Source organism: Vombatus ursinus, unplaced genomic scaffold, assembly GCF_900497805.2.
Source record: "Vombatus ursinus unplaced genomic scaffold, bare-nosed wombat genome assembly UNPS02014797.1, whole genome shotgun sequence".
NCBI lineage: Eukaryota > Metazoa > Chordata > Mammalia > Diprotodontia > Vombatidae > Vombatus > Vombatus ursinus.
This window is the reverse complement of record NW_020954575.1, coordinates 16,373,983-16,391,067: the sequence shown is the minus strand read 5'-3', so window position 1 is coordinate 16,391,067 and position 17,085 is coordinate 16,373,983. Positions and strand designations below refer to the sequence as shown.

General features: G+C 42.4%; 1 protein-coding gene across 4 annotated transcripts in view; it reads right to left on the bottom strand.

Moving 5' to 3' along the window:
• EZH1 (enhancer of zeste 1 polycomb repressive complex 2 subunit) overlaps positions 1 to 17,085 on the bottom strand; it is a 31,404-nt gene that overhangs the window by 4,683 nt on the left and 9,636 nt on the right. For 2 of the 4 annotated variants that reach the window (XM_027870371.1, XM_027870369.1), the window contains exons 10-15: positions 8,534 to 8,714; positions 7,428 to 7,624; positions 4,027 to 4,118; positions 2,783 to 2,823; positions 2,065 to 2,190; positions 429 to 628 (exon numbers count right to left, since the gene is read on the bottom strand). In XM_027870371.1, coding sequence (XP_027726172.1) covers positions 429 to 628; positions 2,065 to 2,190; positions 2,783 to 2,823; positions 4,027 to 4,118; positions 7,428 to 7,624; positions 8,534 to 8,714 — 837 coding nt within the window. The remainder of the gene's footprint in view (positions 1 to 428; positions 629 to 2,064; positions 2,191 to 2,782; positions 2,824 to 4,026; positions 4,119 to 7,427; positions 7,625 to 8,533; positions 8,715 to 17,085) is intronic. The other 2 variants (XM_027870368.1, XM_027870370.1) reach the window with 1 other exon arrangement.

Here is a 17,085-nt window from a genome sequence, read left to right as displayed (position 1 = left end):
ACAGCACTGGGCAATTGCTGAAAGGATCCGTAAGATGAAAACCTATCCTATTATGGGTGGGGGACAAGGAGGAAGAGCAAACAAAACATGAGGGGAGTGAGTTCTTTTACCCCCCAATTGGGGGTTGGGGTGGGTTTCTTCAGTTCTGAGGCCATAGGAATTTATTGCCATTTGTGAAGCAGAAACAGAAGGCATAAGCAAGACCCCACTTCTCTGTTCCCCTCAGTTTAGTCAGCTATAAATGGACTGGACCTCTGAAAGATTCCCCACTTTTGGAGAAAGGAAATAAAGAGAATAAATGGCTTTCAACATTCAACTCCTGAGGTGTGGAAGCTACAGCGCAGGAGGCTCCAGGGAGTTAAGAAAGGAAAGCTTTCAGAAACCATGCAGCCCCCACCCCCTGAGGAGTCAGTCCACAGAGCCCACACCTTCTTGAGACCACGCTGGATGCTGCAATTCTTGCAGGAGACCACCTTGCAGTCCCAGTGCTCTGAGGCCCCACAGGTGAGACACAGATCAGGGTCACATTCCCGAACAGCAAGGTAGCAGGGACACTGTTTGGTGTTACACTGGGTCTTGCAGCGGCAGCCTGGGAATCGATTTTGACCTGAGAGGGGCAATGGAAAAGCTGCTGGGGTCAGCCAGGTCACTGTACAAACCCTGGGAAAACATGGCCCCCTTTGGAGTTTTGGTGAGAGAGAGTGCATGGTTCACAGGGCAGCAGTGAGGGGAATGGGATGGGTTTGACTTGGGGATGCTGTGGGGAACAGAGTATATATCTCCCATTCCAATATTCATTCCACAAAGTATCTTGGCCAAAAGAAGAAGCAGTGTGGTATAGTAGGAGTAGTACTGGAGCTGGAGTTAGAGGACACGGGTTTAAAAACCAGTGCTGCTACTTACCTACCTATGTAACCTTGTATATGGCCCTTCTTCCTGAGGATCAGATGTTGTCCTCATTTATAAAATAAGGGAGATGAATTATATAATTTCTCAGTTCTGTGATCTAGCATCGATGTGTGGGACACTATAAAGAAAACTGGGTTTGGAGTCAGAGGACCTGAATTCAAATCCTGGCTCTGCACTTATAGCCTGCATGACCTTGGGTGAATCATTTTCACCTTTTTGGGCTTCAGTTTTCTCATCTGTAAGTGAAGGAATTGGCCTCAGTGACCTTGAAGGTCCTTCTAGTCCTAAACTCACGATCCTATGACTTAGACCTCATTGACTAGTGGTTCATTCTCTAGCATCATCTTGCCCTTTGCTTGTGAGGACTGGGAAGGTGGCTGAATATACCTTGGAATGAACACAATCAGTGCTCCTCACTGGCAAATCCCTGCCTGAAGAGCAAGTATCATTTTGACAGTACCATGCATGCTCTCTGCTCCCCCGCCGCTCTTCCACCTACTGCTCTACCCAGAATGATCTGCTGTGGCTGAGATGTGTATCTGCTGTGGGCAGAAGGTACTCATATCTCTAACTGCCTGGCCTCCAAGCTCTGCAGGCTCTGGCTTTGCTATCTATCAATCAGCCCATTGTGGTCAGAACTGATGGTAAACTACGCCAACAAGGGACAGGGTAGTGGAGGGGGAAGAAGCCTTGTGGGGAGAGGTAAGGGAAAGGACTATGCAAGCAACCTATCCTCCCTCCCTTGGCCACCCTCCACTTTGTGCTGTCACCAGGTCCCTGTCTCCTACCAGATTATATCAAAATGAATTTAATTTTGATTAGATTATAAACATATAAATTTGAAATTAAATTTTTATAAAAATGCCCTGTGCAGACAGCAAGACCCCCCAATGGGGGGGGTTGTGGGATACACTGAACAGGAAGTGTCCAGAGTCCCCATCTTACCACTTGAAGGTAAAACAGGGGAGGGCAGGCAAGTTCTATCGAACTACAAACTCAAGGCTTTCCAGTGCCTTTCAGTCCCTTGTTGACCCCAGGCAGAAAGCCGGAATATACTGAATGTGAGAGGGTCCAGAGGCAGCTCAGAGAGCGTGAAAAGGAAGGGAAAGCCAGAATACGTGTGTGCCAGTGGGGGTATGTGCAGTACAGGCTTACAGTCTGGGTTGCACTGGCAGAACTTCTCACAGAAATTCTGGGTCATGATGCAGGGGCAGGTGCTGTCGCAGGGACGGTCTGGATGGTCACAGGGTTGGTAGTTGTACACCTGTGTGGCGGAGTTATCTAGGAGATAGGGAATAGGCCAGTAACACAGCTGTGACTATGCTTTCTGCCCCTCTTCCCAGTTCCCAACACCCTAATTCAAAGAGGCTGTTACAGCCTTGGAGAATTCAATTTAATTCAACAAACATCTATTAAAAACCTACTATGGGTGCAAGGCACTGTGCTAGGGATACAAAGACAAAAATTAAAACAGCGCCTGTCTCAAGAAATTTATATTCCATTGTATGCCCCTAGCCTTGAGGTAAGAAGAAATCAAAAGTAAGGGTTAACTTCCAGATCACTTTGGGATATGAGGGGGAGGAAGAGGAGACCAAAAACTACAGAGCATCTATTTAAAAATGGGAGCTAGACCCTGGCAGACACTACACCACCAAAGAGACAAAGGCCACAGTATGAACCCCTACAAGCAGCCGCGGCCTTCTTGGCTACAATGAGAAGCTGAGCTCCTCTGAATGACTGCAGAGAAACCTGCCATCTGTGGGAGCTGCTCAGGGTCTGCAAGTGCAGCTGCCTGAGGGGTGACGTGGGTGGGTGGCCACATGAGGAGAGGCTGATGACTGAACTGAGGGAAGAAGGCTGAGAGACAACATACCTTTCTTGAGCTGAATCTTCCTGCAGTGTGCAGCCCACAGCCTGGAAGAAAAAGACAGTAGGAGTAGGGTCTGGGCCATAGTCTTGAGGGGCTCTGCAGATGCAGCTGAATAAAACACAACCTACTCTGAGACACTGTGGTTTGACAACTAGGGGCTGCCCATGAAAATCAGACATGAGGCCTCTGCTCTAGCACACGAAAACTAGAGACCTCGATTTAGTCTCTGCTGACTGATGATTAAAAAAACAAGAGAAGACAAAAAAACTTATGTCTCCATCACACTAGTAACTCCCTTTGCGGGGAATAGATGGTGAATGGAAACAGAGATTGAAGGTGGGAAGAAAGGGTTCCAGATCAAAAGGTGGGAGGAGAGAATGGGTAGAAACTTTTGCCCTGTGGAGTGTCCTGCTAGCTGTTATGAGACTGTTTACTTTAAGGGAAAGAACTTGAGAGAAACCTACAAAGTATAATAGAAAAAATGTTGGACTTAAGAGTCCAAATACCTGGGGTTTGAACTCTGGCTCAACATTCACTTAGCTGTGTGACCATAGGTAAATCACTTCACCTTTCTGAGCCTCAGTTTTCTAATCTGTAAAATAGGGCTAATAATATTTGCACTACTTACCTCATAATGTTATTGTGAGGAAAGTGCTCTGTAAAACTTAGTGCTGGAGAAATGTGAGTTAGTCTTATTTCTTCCATACCCAGAACTGTTTGCTTCTACTGGGTAATGGTCATCAATCAGGGCACCAAGAAAGGGAGAACATTTTTTAAAAATTTCAATTCTAGGCAAATGCTAGAAGACAGTGCTATTACAAAACCAAGAAAGAAAACAACAAAAGTTGCCAAAATCTAAGAAAGAGAATGAACTATGGACAGAGTTGAGGAGGAGCTAAAACGGTAACTAACCATCCAGCCAGGAAGGACTGCCCTCAGGGGAATAGAGCCAGCTCCTGCTGCCTCACTGGCTAAGAGCTTAAATGTGAAGCCAGGCCTACCCACAAAAGACTGAAGAGCACTAATGCGCAATGCCAGGGAGAAGGGGAGGAGCTGCACCAAAGGCCCCAGTGAGCATGTGCACACTCTCCTCCTAGTTGTATAATCCTAAACTGACTGAGAATATGCTGCTTTGCTTGACTGTGGGGAGGAACACAGATGGGAAGTCCAAGGGGAGGCCCAAGCATAGGGAGCAGAAAGGATCGATACCCATCCCAGCCACAAAAAGTGCTTTGTTCAACCCTTGCCTGTGTTTTCTTTTCTTCTTCTGCGAGGGGTTCATGAGCTCATTTGTTGGCAACTTCAGGATAAGTGACTCTTTGACTGCAAACTGAAAGACCTGGAAGAGAAATCCAACAGGCCCCGTCACTCTCCCTCTGGCCGAGTGGCCAGACAAAGGGCCCCAGCTGGTAGCCGGCTCTAGAGGGTTCAGAGGCAGCTGGCTTCATTGCCCCTGGGGGTCTCAATTGCTTGGGACATAAGGTCACATGGCTTTACAGTTTAATTCTCCAGCTGGTGTCCTGACTGGGGAGGGAGTAGCACTGACCACAGGCATGCTGGCCTGATCACTGGCTTTTCCCTCAGGCTTTACGCCAACTAAGCAATGGTTTTTTGGGGAGTTTTTTTTTTTTTTGGACCCTTAACTCCCCCACTGCAACTATCTCTCCTCACCTAGATAGCAGCTTTACAAAATGATTCTGGCCTTTGGACAAGGGGCTGGTATTCAAAGCAGTACCTGGCTCTGAACACGAGCCCCCTCTGTTGGGGGAAAGATGTAGAATCATACAGACAATATTACAGTTGGAAGCTATCTTAGCAACCACCTAATCTACCTTTCATTTAACCAAAAAGAAACTGAGGCTCAGAGAGGGAAAGTCACTAGTTCTCACCATTTTCTGGGGTCACAAAATTATTCAGTTGGCATGAGCATTAGAGGTCATCTACTCCAAACTCCTCATTTTACAGTTAAGGAAATTGAGGTCTAGAGAGCAGAAGCTACTTTTCTAAAGTCACACAGCTAGTTAGTGACAGAACTGGAATTAGAACCCAGGTCTCCTTACTCCTACTCTACTCTATCACATTACCTTAATATTAGATTTAATTTTGGTAGGACACCATCCCAAGCCATCACCTTTGAGTGATAAACTCCAGATCAGAGATGGTGAAGGGATTTTGAGTGTGTGAACTTCTTTAATTCACAGAGCCCCACCATTCATAAAATAAAGGAATTAAGAAGAAGACACCATACAGGTATTTCCAAAAGATAAGGAGCCATATGGATCAGTTTGGACCCTGTTTCCTCCTTTATAGCCTAGTTGACTGGCATAGGCATCATCCTATCCCTAATCTTCTGAATCCAAACTGCTACTACAACTATGTCTGAGGGTGTTATGGAGTAGGGTGATCCCACAGCTTTACTCAAGGGGAAACAGGGGAAATCAAAAACAGCAGTTTGTGGAAGGAAAAAACTGAGGCAGCCAATGGGGCAAAGTAACAAGAGGAAGTCTAAATGAAAAGTCCCTTAGGAAATGTGGCTAGATACTGTCTAGAATGGCACAGGGATGCCACTTCCACAAAAGAAGGAAGATCATTCAGGGGAAGAAGTTGTAAGCAGTGTGGTGGTAGCCACTTGAGCGCAAAGACATAAGACAGAAAGGAGGTAGGAGCACAGACATTCCCTAGGCATGCTTCAGAACGTACATAGATTGAATTTATCCAGACCCACTGCCTTAGGGCAACCTGTAGCTCCATAAGACCTTTTCTAGAGGGTGAAATGTTTAGGGGCCCTCTACTCTCCCCTGCTCTTATCAGGGTAAATGAAATATTTGTTGAAAGAAGTGCTTCAAAGACAAAATAAAGGAGAAAAAGAATCTAGTGGCAGATGGGAATTCAAGGCTGTAGCAGGAAGCTCGAAGAACATGACGAAGAGAAGAAAATGAAAAAGAAGGGCATGTGAGCCCATGTGTGAATGAGGCTATTCCCAGAGAGGATGGAGGTGTCCAACTTTCTGTGTAGTATCTAATACTGATCCCAGGAAGAAATGAGTTCTGGTAGTTAGTAACTCCTAGTGACTCCCTGCTAGAGGATACCGAGGAAGCCCTATGTCAAACTGAAATGAACAGTCAAGAGGTGTGCTGTCTTCAGTTCGTCAATAAGCATTTATTAAATGCTTACCATGTGCTAGCTACTCACTACAAAAGCGCAGGAAAAAAAAAAGGCAAAAGACAGTCTCTGCCCTAGAGGAGTCCACAGTTGGGGGGAGGGGTGTCAAGAAACTTTCTTAACGTCATACAGAGGCAATGATTCAAATGCCAGTGCTCTGGCTCCTGAGCTGGTACACTTTCCATTGCACCAAACCATCTCCCCAAAGCATGTCTTCCTGGAGCACTTATCTAAGATTCGAAAAGGAACCTCCCAAGTCTCATCAAACCTAATGACCAATATCTATTTCTGGTGATTCACATGGAAATAAAGAATATTGAGGGAAGGAACCCAGTAAGCATCTCTACAGATTATGTCTCGAGGCAGAGTTTGAGTTTTCTTCAGTGTGGCTGACTGAAGGCTTGAGGGGAAAAAAAAGGCATATATGAGAAGTGAATGGCTGGTTAAGAAGATGAAGGAAGGGGATTTTAATTTCTAGGCTAGAGCTAAAGATACAGGAATGATGGGCTCATAGTCTGGCCTGGAATACATCTAATGAGAACTGATAAAAACATATTTGCCTAGAGAACTTTGGATCTAATCAAGAAGGCCTTAAACCAAAAATAGAGAGAAAACTGCCCACATACATATATTAAATTCAGTAACAGAGAAAGTAGATAGAATAAAGGAAGAATAGTAGAAGGGCCTAATAACTCACAAGAGTCATAAAAGAGGGACAGAATAATTTTCATAACTTTGGCTGTATAGACAAAGTTGCACAGAGTATAGATAAAAGTGAATTAAGAATTTCAAAGCAATGAAATAAATGTGATCTTATATATATCACTAAGACCTGATGGGATGCAGCTCATAATTAAAAAGATATACTTTATTCAAAAGGAACAGATTAGATAGAGGCAGTAAAGTTGCACTTAATATCAAGAAGATATACTCATGTGAGGAAATCTATTAATGGGTGGGAGAACATAGTCAAGATCACTGTATGAGTTTCAATGGAAGAAGAAACAGCAGTGATACTCTGATAGAGTATACTACATGTCACCCAACTAAAAATGGATGATGAGTCCCAGGTAGAAGTTACAGAGAAGCAGATTTTCCTCAATATAAAGAAAAACCTTCTGACAATGAGCTGTCTAAAAACAGAATGGACTACCTCAAAAAGAAGTAGGTTTCCTACAGGTGGAGGTCTTCAAGTAGAGGCTGAATGACCATTACTGGATATGAGATAGATAGGTGATAGAGGGGATTCCCATTCAAGTACAGCTTGGATTAGATGATCTCTGAAGTCCTTTCCAACTCCAAAATTATATGACTCTGTAACTCTAGTACAGACGCACAGAAGCTTGGATCTGAGGTAAACAAACATCTGCAGGAATCTTTCTCTGGACACTCAGCCCTAGGATACAGCCTGGGGGATGGCTGGCTGGCTGGCTGGCTAGATAGACTCAGTCACTCATTGCTGTTCTACTCCATTTTCAGACAGTACCTGCTTGCATGTTTTAGTTCCCAGGAGCCTGGCGATTGAACAGAAGTTGTTGAAGTAGGTACCATGGAACACTCTGAAGAGGGACTCCTCAGCCCCCGTCCATTCCACGGGTTCTAGGGGTGCTTCCACTACACAAAGCTGAGGTGGGGCAGGGCTGGCCTTCTGTTTGGTGGGTGTCTGACATCGAGAATTGGCCTCTAGAACAGGAAGAGAGAGATGAAGAAAAGAACAAGCAAAAGAGAAAGTTAAGGGCAACGCCCTACAATCTCTTACCAAGGAGACAGGGTAGTGAGTAACAAGAGTGCTTCTCATGTATAGCAGTACTTATAGGTAAATCTTAAAAAGTGAGTATTTTCCCCAAATGAATTTATATACTTGAGGGAGTCCAGAAATTTTCTGGGCAGGCTGTATAATGAGGGCCCACATATTCTCTGTATGGTTACTCATTTCATAAGGTTGTTGTGAACAAAGTACTTCATGAACCTTAAAGCTTCACATAATTGTGTTCTTATTATTACTGGCAATGATAACAAGACCAATCCCCATGCTGCAAATACAAACTGCCAAATATCTTTGAGAATTCAACAAATAACCTGAACTGGAACTGGTGTATCCACATAAACAAAGCTATTGCCCACAATTGCCTGGACTTATATAACACTGACAAATACAAATTTAAGAACAATAGTTTTTATTAGATGTTGCCATACTGAATACTTATATCTTCCAAACTATGCGGAATGAAAGCTCTCAAAATATGGACACCTAGCTAAACAAATTAAAACCATATGGGAACTAGATGAAGTATGTTTCATCTCCATCCTCCTCCTCCTACTGGATTTGTCCTGAAGACACTTTCAGTGAGCCTACAGAAGATGAGCTGACATCCCAGTATTTGTAGTCACCTATAAAAGCAATCATTTTATGTGCCTGGACAATGGTTTGTCTAACATTAAACATAAAAGGGTAGTAGGACAGTCATTTGCCCCTAGACTATTTCTACCTGAACTCTGTAGAACAGAAGATGAGAAGAATGATAATAACACTAATAATACTGAGGAAAGAAAGTAAAAGTGTATTATAAATCCCCAATCTGCTCATTATACCTGAAGAGCTGGAGGCCCAGTCATTTCCTGTGTCCCTGTCACTGTCTCCCTCTTTCGTCTCAGCCACAGCAGAGGTGGAAGTGTTAGAGGAGGAAGCATTGACCGCTTGATGCCGACGTCTTCGACGACCAGAGCACTTGGAGCGTGGATTATGGAGCATAGCATATTCCTTTGCTCCTTCCTGCAATGGACACAGTGTCCTTTTATGATGTTTTTGTCTTCTTTTCCTAAAATGCTGTGGGCCCTTAGTCCTAATACACACCTCAATTCCCATGTTTAAGTGCACTGGTAGTGTCATTTTCTACAGATTTATTTATACAAGAGTGGCTAGAGAGTAAAAATATTGCTTTCAAATAAAGATAAGAAACTAGTCTGCTTCATGGACCACTGTGGCCAAAAGGAATTCATCTGCTGGGGGTCAAACCCCTGGAGACAAACTTTTCTGTATCAACTGCTGGCCCGTCGATAGGAAGCAGTTTATCAATAGATCTATATTAAAAGCCATTCTTTGGTATAATCTGCCAGAGCTTGAACTCTTCAGCAAAGGCTTGGAGAACCTGGGTCACCTCCACACTGTGGTACTGGAGTAGGACTTTTTGAACTGTTCCATGGCTGGCCATGTAAACTTAGGCAACACTCAATTTATAACTGGATTGTCTTCCAAAAGATCATTTGTAAGTCAGATGTTTGGATATAAAAAGCCATTTTCCCATAGAAGCAATCTTAAAAATGGTATAGCCACTGGTTTCCAGGCCAGACAACAAAATCCTATTTAATCTGCAATGTTACTAATAGAAATACCGTGAGCTTAGGGTTCTGAAAATAGGCTCATATAGGATAAGGGAAATTTTTTGGTTTTTTTCCTGATGTGGGGCCAACCCTAGGCAAAATTTTGAAAGAAGAGTTTGGTTTGTCTTCCTTTTATATCTTCTGTTGTCCCTTTCCTCTGGCCTCGAGTGACTTCATGCTTTCCTAAGTCTCCCTACTTAAGTCTCTTACTTTGGTGGGCAGTGGGTAGGCAAGTGCCACAAAATGCTACATGCCCTCAAAATACTTTAACTTCCCTTCCCAACCAAAACTCCCCATGTCCTCAGTACAGAATCTGAATAGACAAATTCACACTCAGTTGTGAATGACTGAACGTCACTAGACCCTTTGAAGCAGGAGCAGTATCTACTAAGATTCCTGCCATTTAGGCTAGATTAATTTATTTTTCCCCCTAAAAGACAGTTGTTCTTAAAACTTAACAGTTTAGGGGGCTAGGGCTTGAGCCTTTAACTTAGTTTCCTGGTCACCTAGGGCAGAGGTTTCAAATATGCTACCAAAGACTGCATCTTGAACCACGTTAAAATGTAACTGGGAAATATTAAACAAAATAAATAAAATCACAATAAAACATAGATAATATTACATTCTAAAACTGAGTCAATATGTGGCCCACAGGGATCCCTATGTACAGATTAGAGGCTCCTATTGATCCTGTTCTTATCTTAGTTTGACACCACTGACCTAGAACATAAAAGGCCAGCCCATGAGGAATCAGTGCCTCTCAGACTTGGTGAGTGTCCCACTGTCACAATATCTGACTCAACAAACCCTTTTAAAATGAGTTTTTTTTTAATATTAAACATTTATTTATTTTTAGTTTTCAACATTCACTTCCACAAGATTTTGAGTTCCAAATTTTCTCCCCATCTTGCCCCTCCCCTACCCCAAGATGGCATGCATTCTGAATACCCCTTCCCCTAATTTGCCCTCCCTTCTATAACACCCCCTTTCTCTTATTCCCTTCCCCTTCTATTTTCCTGTAGGGAAGGATAGATTTCTATACCCCATTGCCTGTATATCTTATTTCCCAGCTGCATGTGAAAACAATCTTTAACATCTTAAAACTTTGGGCTCCAAATTTTCTCCCTTCCTCCCTCCCCACCCACCCTCATTGAGAAGGCAAGCAACTTGATACAGGTTATACATGTGTAATCATGTAAAACACTTCCACAGTAATCATGTTGTGAAAAACTAACAATATTTCCCTTCATCCTATACTGCCTCCCCTTTATTCTTTCTCTCTTTTAACCCTGTCCCTCCTCAGAAGTGTTTGCTTCTGATTACCTCTTCCCCAATCTGCCCTCCCTTCTATCATACCCCTGCTCTAAGATGAATTTCTTTATGGAAATGAGAGGGGCTATTATCTCCCTAAAGCAGTGCTATAGCCTTTCCATACGACGGCTCAGCAAATTTCTTTTTGTTAAGTGTTAGATGCTCTACAAGTGTCTCATTTCATTCCAATCCCAAACCTGAACCAGTGGATCTGAGTCAGGTCTGGATGGTCTTCAAACAGAAGCCTGCCACTCTACAGCTGCCTTGGGTGAGCCCTCTCAATGGGACAAAAAGGGGCTCCCATTGATGTAAAAGGATTAGCCAATAGGGGATAAAGAAAGTTGACTAACAGTGATAAGGAAAGCATTCCTATGCTTATTCTTAAAAGTTCTAGAAAAGCTGGATTACTAATATAAGGAAATAAAAGTAAATTGTCCCTATGTGTTTGAGCAACTAGAGACATTTGAAGGCACCAAGAAGTGGCTGATGGATTTAATAACAGCATAAAAAACAAGGACAACCCCAGTACGAGGAAAAGACCAATGGGCTGTGGGAAAGTATAGTCTTGACATTGAGGTCAATCTGGAAAGAGTACTGAATACCACTGAGATCAAGGTTATAATGAAACAGTGGGAATGGAAGCGGAGATGAGAACTAAGAATCTGTTGTGGCAGTATGAAAGCCTTGGAGTTACCCTACTACTACCTCTACAAGTAGCTTAATCATCCTGATGAATCACTGGAACAATGGCTAAGGCACACACTGTTCACTGGAACCAATTTGGAGCCTTTCCCTGCGACAGTGTTGCATCTGCTTGGAGAGCTCAAAAAGACATTTTTGCAAAGCCAATTAAATTGGATGCCCTGAATGGAGACCTTCCCTTGTCTCTTTTTAGATGGCTATAATGGAAATTGTGCATACCTGGTCCCAGGTATGAGTTCTTGTTAAAGCTGATTCTCCAAAGTGGGCCTGAAAGGGAGGATATGAAATTCCTAAGGGGGCAGCGAGGTGGTGCAGTGGATAGAGCACCTGCCCTAAAGTCAGGAGGATCTGAGTTCAAATCAGGCCTCAGACACTTGACACTTATTAGCTGTGTGACCCTGGGCAAGTCACTTAACCCCACTGTCTGGCAAAAAAACAAACAAAATTCCTAAATGACATGGGCGTAGTAGACTGGATCTATGTCACTTCCCTACAGCTTGTCCATGCCATATGACAAGCCTGCATTGGTGGCAAATAGATTCTATCTTTTGGATTTTGCTATGTACTTTCCCTTCTACACATATGGGCCAGGGCAGAACTGGTGAAATCTGGAGATTAGGACAGCTGCAGTAGTCATCGGGCTCCTGTAAATAGGTGTTCTAGGGATGGCTGAATGTATGGTGCTCACCAACATTAGGTGGGCAGAGGATTATGACACCCTCTCCCATAAGGTGCTTTGAGTGTAGTTCCCAAAGCAGAGTTGATAAGAAGCCAATCACCTGCCAGCCTACAGGGGGTACAGGTGAAATTTTACTATTCTATTCAGTACCAGGCCAGTACCAATCTCATTAAATGTCTAAAGTATCTCTTAAAACCTGTGTCCTATTCTGATATAAAGGGTTGATGGACATCAAAACAAGTTACTTTCATACCAAGAGACCACCAATGGGTCTCCAAGCTTCCATGGGAAGTTTAGACAGTTCATGGAGGAAAGAATCTTCATGAGTTCCTAGGATTTGGTACATGTATAGCCACTATGACAACTTTTATGCCAATTATTGTAGGTAGAGCCAAATGGAAACTTGTGATTGTCTGAATCATCCTATTTAATATCAGTTAATCACAATCAAGATAAAGGAAGATGAAATATTTCATTATGCCAGTTCTCCTTATAACCCCATACTGATAGTGGGGAAGGCAAATGACACCTGCTGGCTTACAGTGGATTTCAGGGAGTTAACAAAGTTGTCACAGGAAAAGCTAAGAGCATTCATGATAACATTAATTAGGTCAGACCAGGCAAAGGCAACAGGGACTCAAATCTGATGATAGCCCATGTGAAGAACAAAGGCAGGATGCCAACCCAAAGAAAATCCAGGGTTCAGGCCACTCAGTCAAGTTTTGGGAAATACAGTGGATAGGGAGAATTTACATGATTCTAGACATAGTCCAAACAAATTGCCAACAGCTGCTTCATCAATCTGGTACATAGTAGGTACTTGAAAAAATGTTTATTGATTGACTAATTTTTTAAAAAGCCCAGAGGCTTATTAGATTCTTTGGGTTCTGGAGAAATCACATTCCTCATCTGGGCATCCTGATGGCTTCAATTTGCTGAGTGACCTTAAAGTCTGTCTCTTTTGAGTGGGGCACAAAACAGGCCACAGAGTTGGAAGATCTAAAATAGGAAATACAATAGTCTCCTCCTGGGTCCTTATGACTCCACAGAAACCCATGTTTTTGAAGGTCTCAGTCTATAAAGACCAAGCTGAGTGAAAATGGTCAGACCAATCAACTGTTAGGCTTCTGTGGCTGAAAGCTCCATGCAGCAAGCAATCAGTATTTTGAAAAATGCTTTCGAAAAGCAATTGCCCACTTGCGACTAAGCTCCAACTGTTACTGAATGGATAATACCACCACTGTTTGTCCAGTTACCTATTACAAATCTGGTGATGCAAGATGGTACCTTTACAAGTGGGGTAGGAAGGCTTCTATTAACAAATGAAAACGGGAATTGGTACCCTTCAGGAAAAGGCTGCAATTGTGTAGGAAGAGGCCTAGGCCTCCAGTCCTACCCCCAAGTACACTGTTTCCTTCTCTACCCCAATGGACCTGTCTCCTTAAAGAACATTCTGAACTCTCTGAGAGAAGCATGAATATACTGGACTTCATGGACAATTAGTCTTCCAAGCTGGCTGAGCTACAAGCCTCATGGCTGGCATGTGAGGACCCCTTGAGGGATGGGCAGATAAGATCTTCATCTATAATGATTCATGGGTTTGGCCAAGTTTTGAGGCTGGAGAGAACAAAATTGAACACCAACGGCTCTCTAATTTGAGGTAGGACCAGTACAGGAATTCTGGTGATAATTCCTCTGCATAGTTGTTTGTGGGGTATGTTAACATTCATGAAAAACATCATATGTCCTCTGCTGAATAAAACAAGATGATGCCACGTTGTCGTAGGTTAGGGACCATATGATCCCCCTGAGGATAAAGTAGCTATGTTTGCTCAATAAGGCTCCTTGTGCCAGGCAGATCACCCACCTATTCTATGTGAGCCTAAACCTGCCTTCACATGGTAAATTGGCTCTTCACAAAAGATAAGCTCCTGCTATATCCAACTGCTTCATCATCATATTTTCTATCTACTGAGGTTGGGTGTCTCACCTCCCAGAAGCTATGGACATGAACTGCTGCCACTCTGGAAAGAAAGAGGCCTCTCTGGTCCAGTAGCTTTTTGGATCCAGCTTCCAGAATGACTTACAAAATAAGGACAGACTATTTTTGAAGACAGTTCTGATTGATCCTCTCCAGCCCTTCCTTATTCTATCTCTCTGGAACAGCTGTAAAGGCCTTATGGCCCCCTTCCTCACCCCCTCAAAGGGTTCTGTACACCCTGGGAAAATGGCTGAGACTTCTTCCTAGAAAGTGGTTGGGTTAGTATGGGTGAGAGGTGTCTTGCTCTTTAATGACACAGGGGAAATGAAACTATCATAACTATGATGAATGTATATTTACTTGGAGAAAAAGGGATCGCCTAGCTTATTTTGTAGTAATCCTGCATCCCTGGATGAAGATGACAGCCCTTACACAGGAAGAAGGGAAAAATAATCTATCAGCAGAAGAGTCTAAAGGGCAAAGACATGATATTGCCCCCTCCAGGAGGATCCCGAGGAGGTGAAGGTGAATTTCAATGATACCAGTGGAGATCTCTGAGGGATAGCTAGGTGGTGCACAGTAAATAGAGCACTGGGCCTGGATTCAGGAAGGCCCGAGTTCAAGTCTAGCCTCAGATACTACGTAGTTGTGTGAATCTGGGCAAGTCATTTAACCTTTCTCTGCCTTAGTGTCCTCAACTGTAAAATGGGGATAATACTAGCACTTACCTCACAGCATCGTTATAAAGATCAAATGAGATAATATTCGTAAAAAGGGGCTTAGTGCAGTGCCTGGAACATGGTAAGTGCTATATAAATGTATTTTCCATCTCCTTCCCCTCCGATTCAGCTGCTACCCCATCATCAATCCATCTTCTCTTCTTATCACATTTCTCTTATGACCTATTTGACACCTACTAGTCTTTGAAGTTCCCCACTGGTTCTATGCTGCAGCTTGCTCACATCTTCTCTGTGTGATAGGCATTTTTAATTCTTCAGAAAACTTTTATATCCAAGTAGAATACTATTGTTGTTGTTTTTAAATGAGTCTATTTCCAGGAGGAAGCTTGGCATCATTAAAGGAGCTATGAAATTTCCTGAAAGTAATCCAACTAATTCTCCTCCTCCTGTCAACTCTGGGACCAACTTCTTGTCTATCTGTTCCAAATATATACACATACACACTGACGGACAAACTACAGATTGTTTGCATGTTGTAATCAGGGCAATGGACATTCTACACCTGCTTGGTCTTTCTCAAGTGGATGGTCAGGCCAAACTCTTGAGTACTTATGGATTTTCTTCCAAGAGACTCTGCAATATTCCATGGTGTGATGCAGCCAGTATAATGTCATTCACAATTAGGAGTATCTAGAAGACTTTACTATCCACAGGGAATCCCTCTTCAACTTGGACTCTATGTTAAATTTTCTCTATCACAAAAACAAAATCTTTGGCAAAACATACATCTCCCTATTTTATGCCTCATCTGATATTTATAATCAGAGGATGGTTAAGCAGAATATTTCCATAGTTATATCTTCTAAGGAATTTTGAATTTATGGATGGGAGACACCCTACTGGAAAAGAGCCTCTAAGACAGTATTTTGCTCCATTGAATCAAATGCTTTTTCAAAATTAAACAATAATCACAGTGAGATCTTGTACTCTCTGGCTCTGTCAATTATAAATTAGTAAAGGTTAGTTCATTGTTGGGAATCCTGCGTGTGAAAGCCTGCTTGTTCCCTATTAATATCTTCTTCAAGGATGTCATCAACTCCTGTATAGATGACTACCAAAAATTTTGTAAAAGTGCCAAAGTACATCTTTAGGTTTACTATACTCAACATTTTCTCAGTTACCTTTTTTTATATTAATAAGGTTAAGTTTTTTTCCCCCATGCTTTTGCTATGTTCTTTTCCTTGTATATTGATCCCTTACTACTCTCACAATTGTGTTGTTTCCAGTATTGATCATTACATACACTTAGTCCAATCTGGCTGCTTTTCTCAACTTTTTACTCTTTAGTGCCATAAGAAAATCATTATCATTATTTTGAGAGGCAGCACCATGTATTAGGTAGAAAGCTGTTCTTAAGGCCAAGAAGACCTGGTTCCTAGTGTTTCCCCTGACACATACTGGCTATGTAACCCTAAGCAAGTCACAACCTTTCAGTATTCCAGGAAACTTTCTAAGACTATAAGTTGCAGGGAAGATGCAGACTTATAATTGGTAGACGAAGTTTCTTCACTGTCAGAAGTCTGAATACCAATGAAATTGCAGGTCCAGTCATTATTCTTATAATTATTTTATAGTTTTACCTTGTTTCTAATGACCTTTTACCCAGCTTGATTATCTATCTTAGTTCACTAGATCGGACTCCAAAAGCTTTTTAAAACTATTCCCCAAATTAATATCTACCTTTACTTTTAAAGATGCTCATTATTATGGGCACTATCTACAGATTATAATCCCTCCACACCTTCCCATCCTATATAATCCCTGTCCATGTTCTATTATAATTCCTTCATAGAGAATCTACCAAACATGCTTGAAGCTCTCCACTGGATCTTTATATCTGCCTCAAGGATGAAAACATCATCACTGAGGGTATTCAAATGACTGTGCTGCAGGTTCTACAGCAATCTCAAAGAATCTCATTTCTCCCAAATGTGAGAAATGGCAGCATTGTTGGAATAAGTACCTAGCCTCAGAAGGTGATTACTTTGAAATTGACCAGTCTTGTTTGGATATATGAATTCTAGGACATTGATTTAAAAAACAGTTGTATTACTGTAAAATCAATCACACTTGAAGTACATACACATTTCAGTCTATCTTCTTTTCATCATTACTATACAAAGAAGGCCAGATTCATTCCACAGACGCCTAATTATCTCAGCTCCTTGCCATCCTTTCCCATAAAATTCCTCTGGGAAAAGGGCAAATATATAACATGTGGTCCTTGGATACAGATTTCACTGCTCTGAANCAGCTCCTTGCCATCCTTTCCCATAAAATTCCTCTGGGAAAAGGGCAAATATATAACATGTTATCTAACTGGTCCTTGGATACAGATTTCACTGCTCTG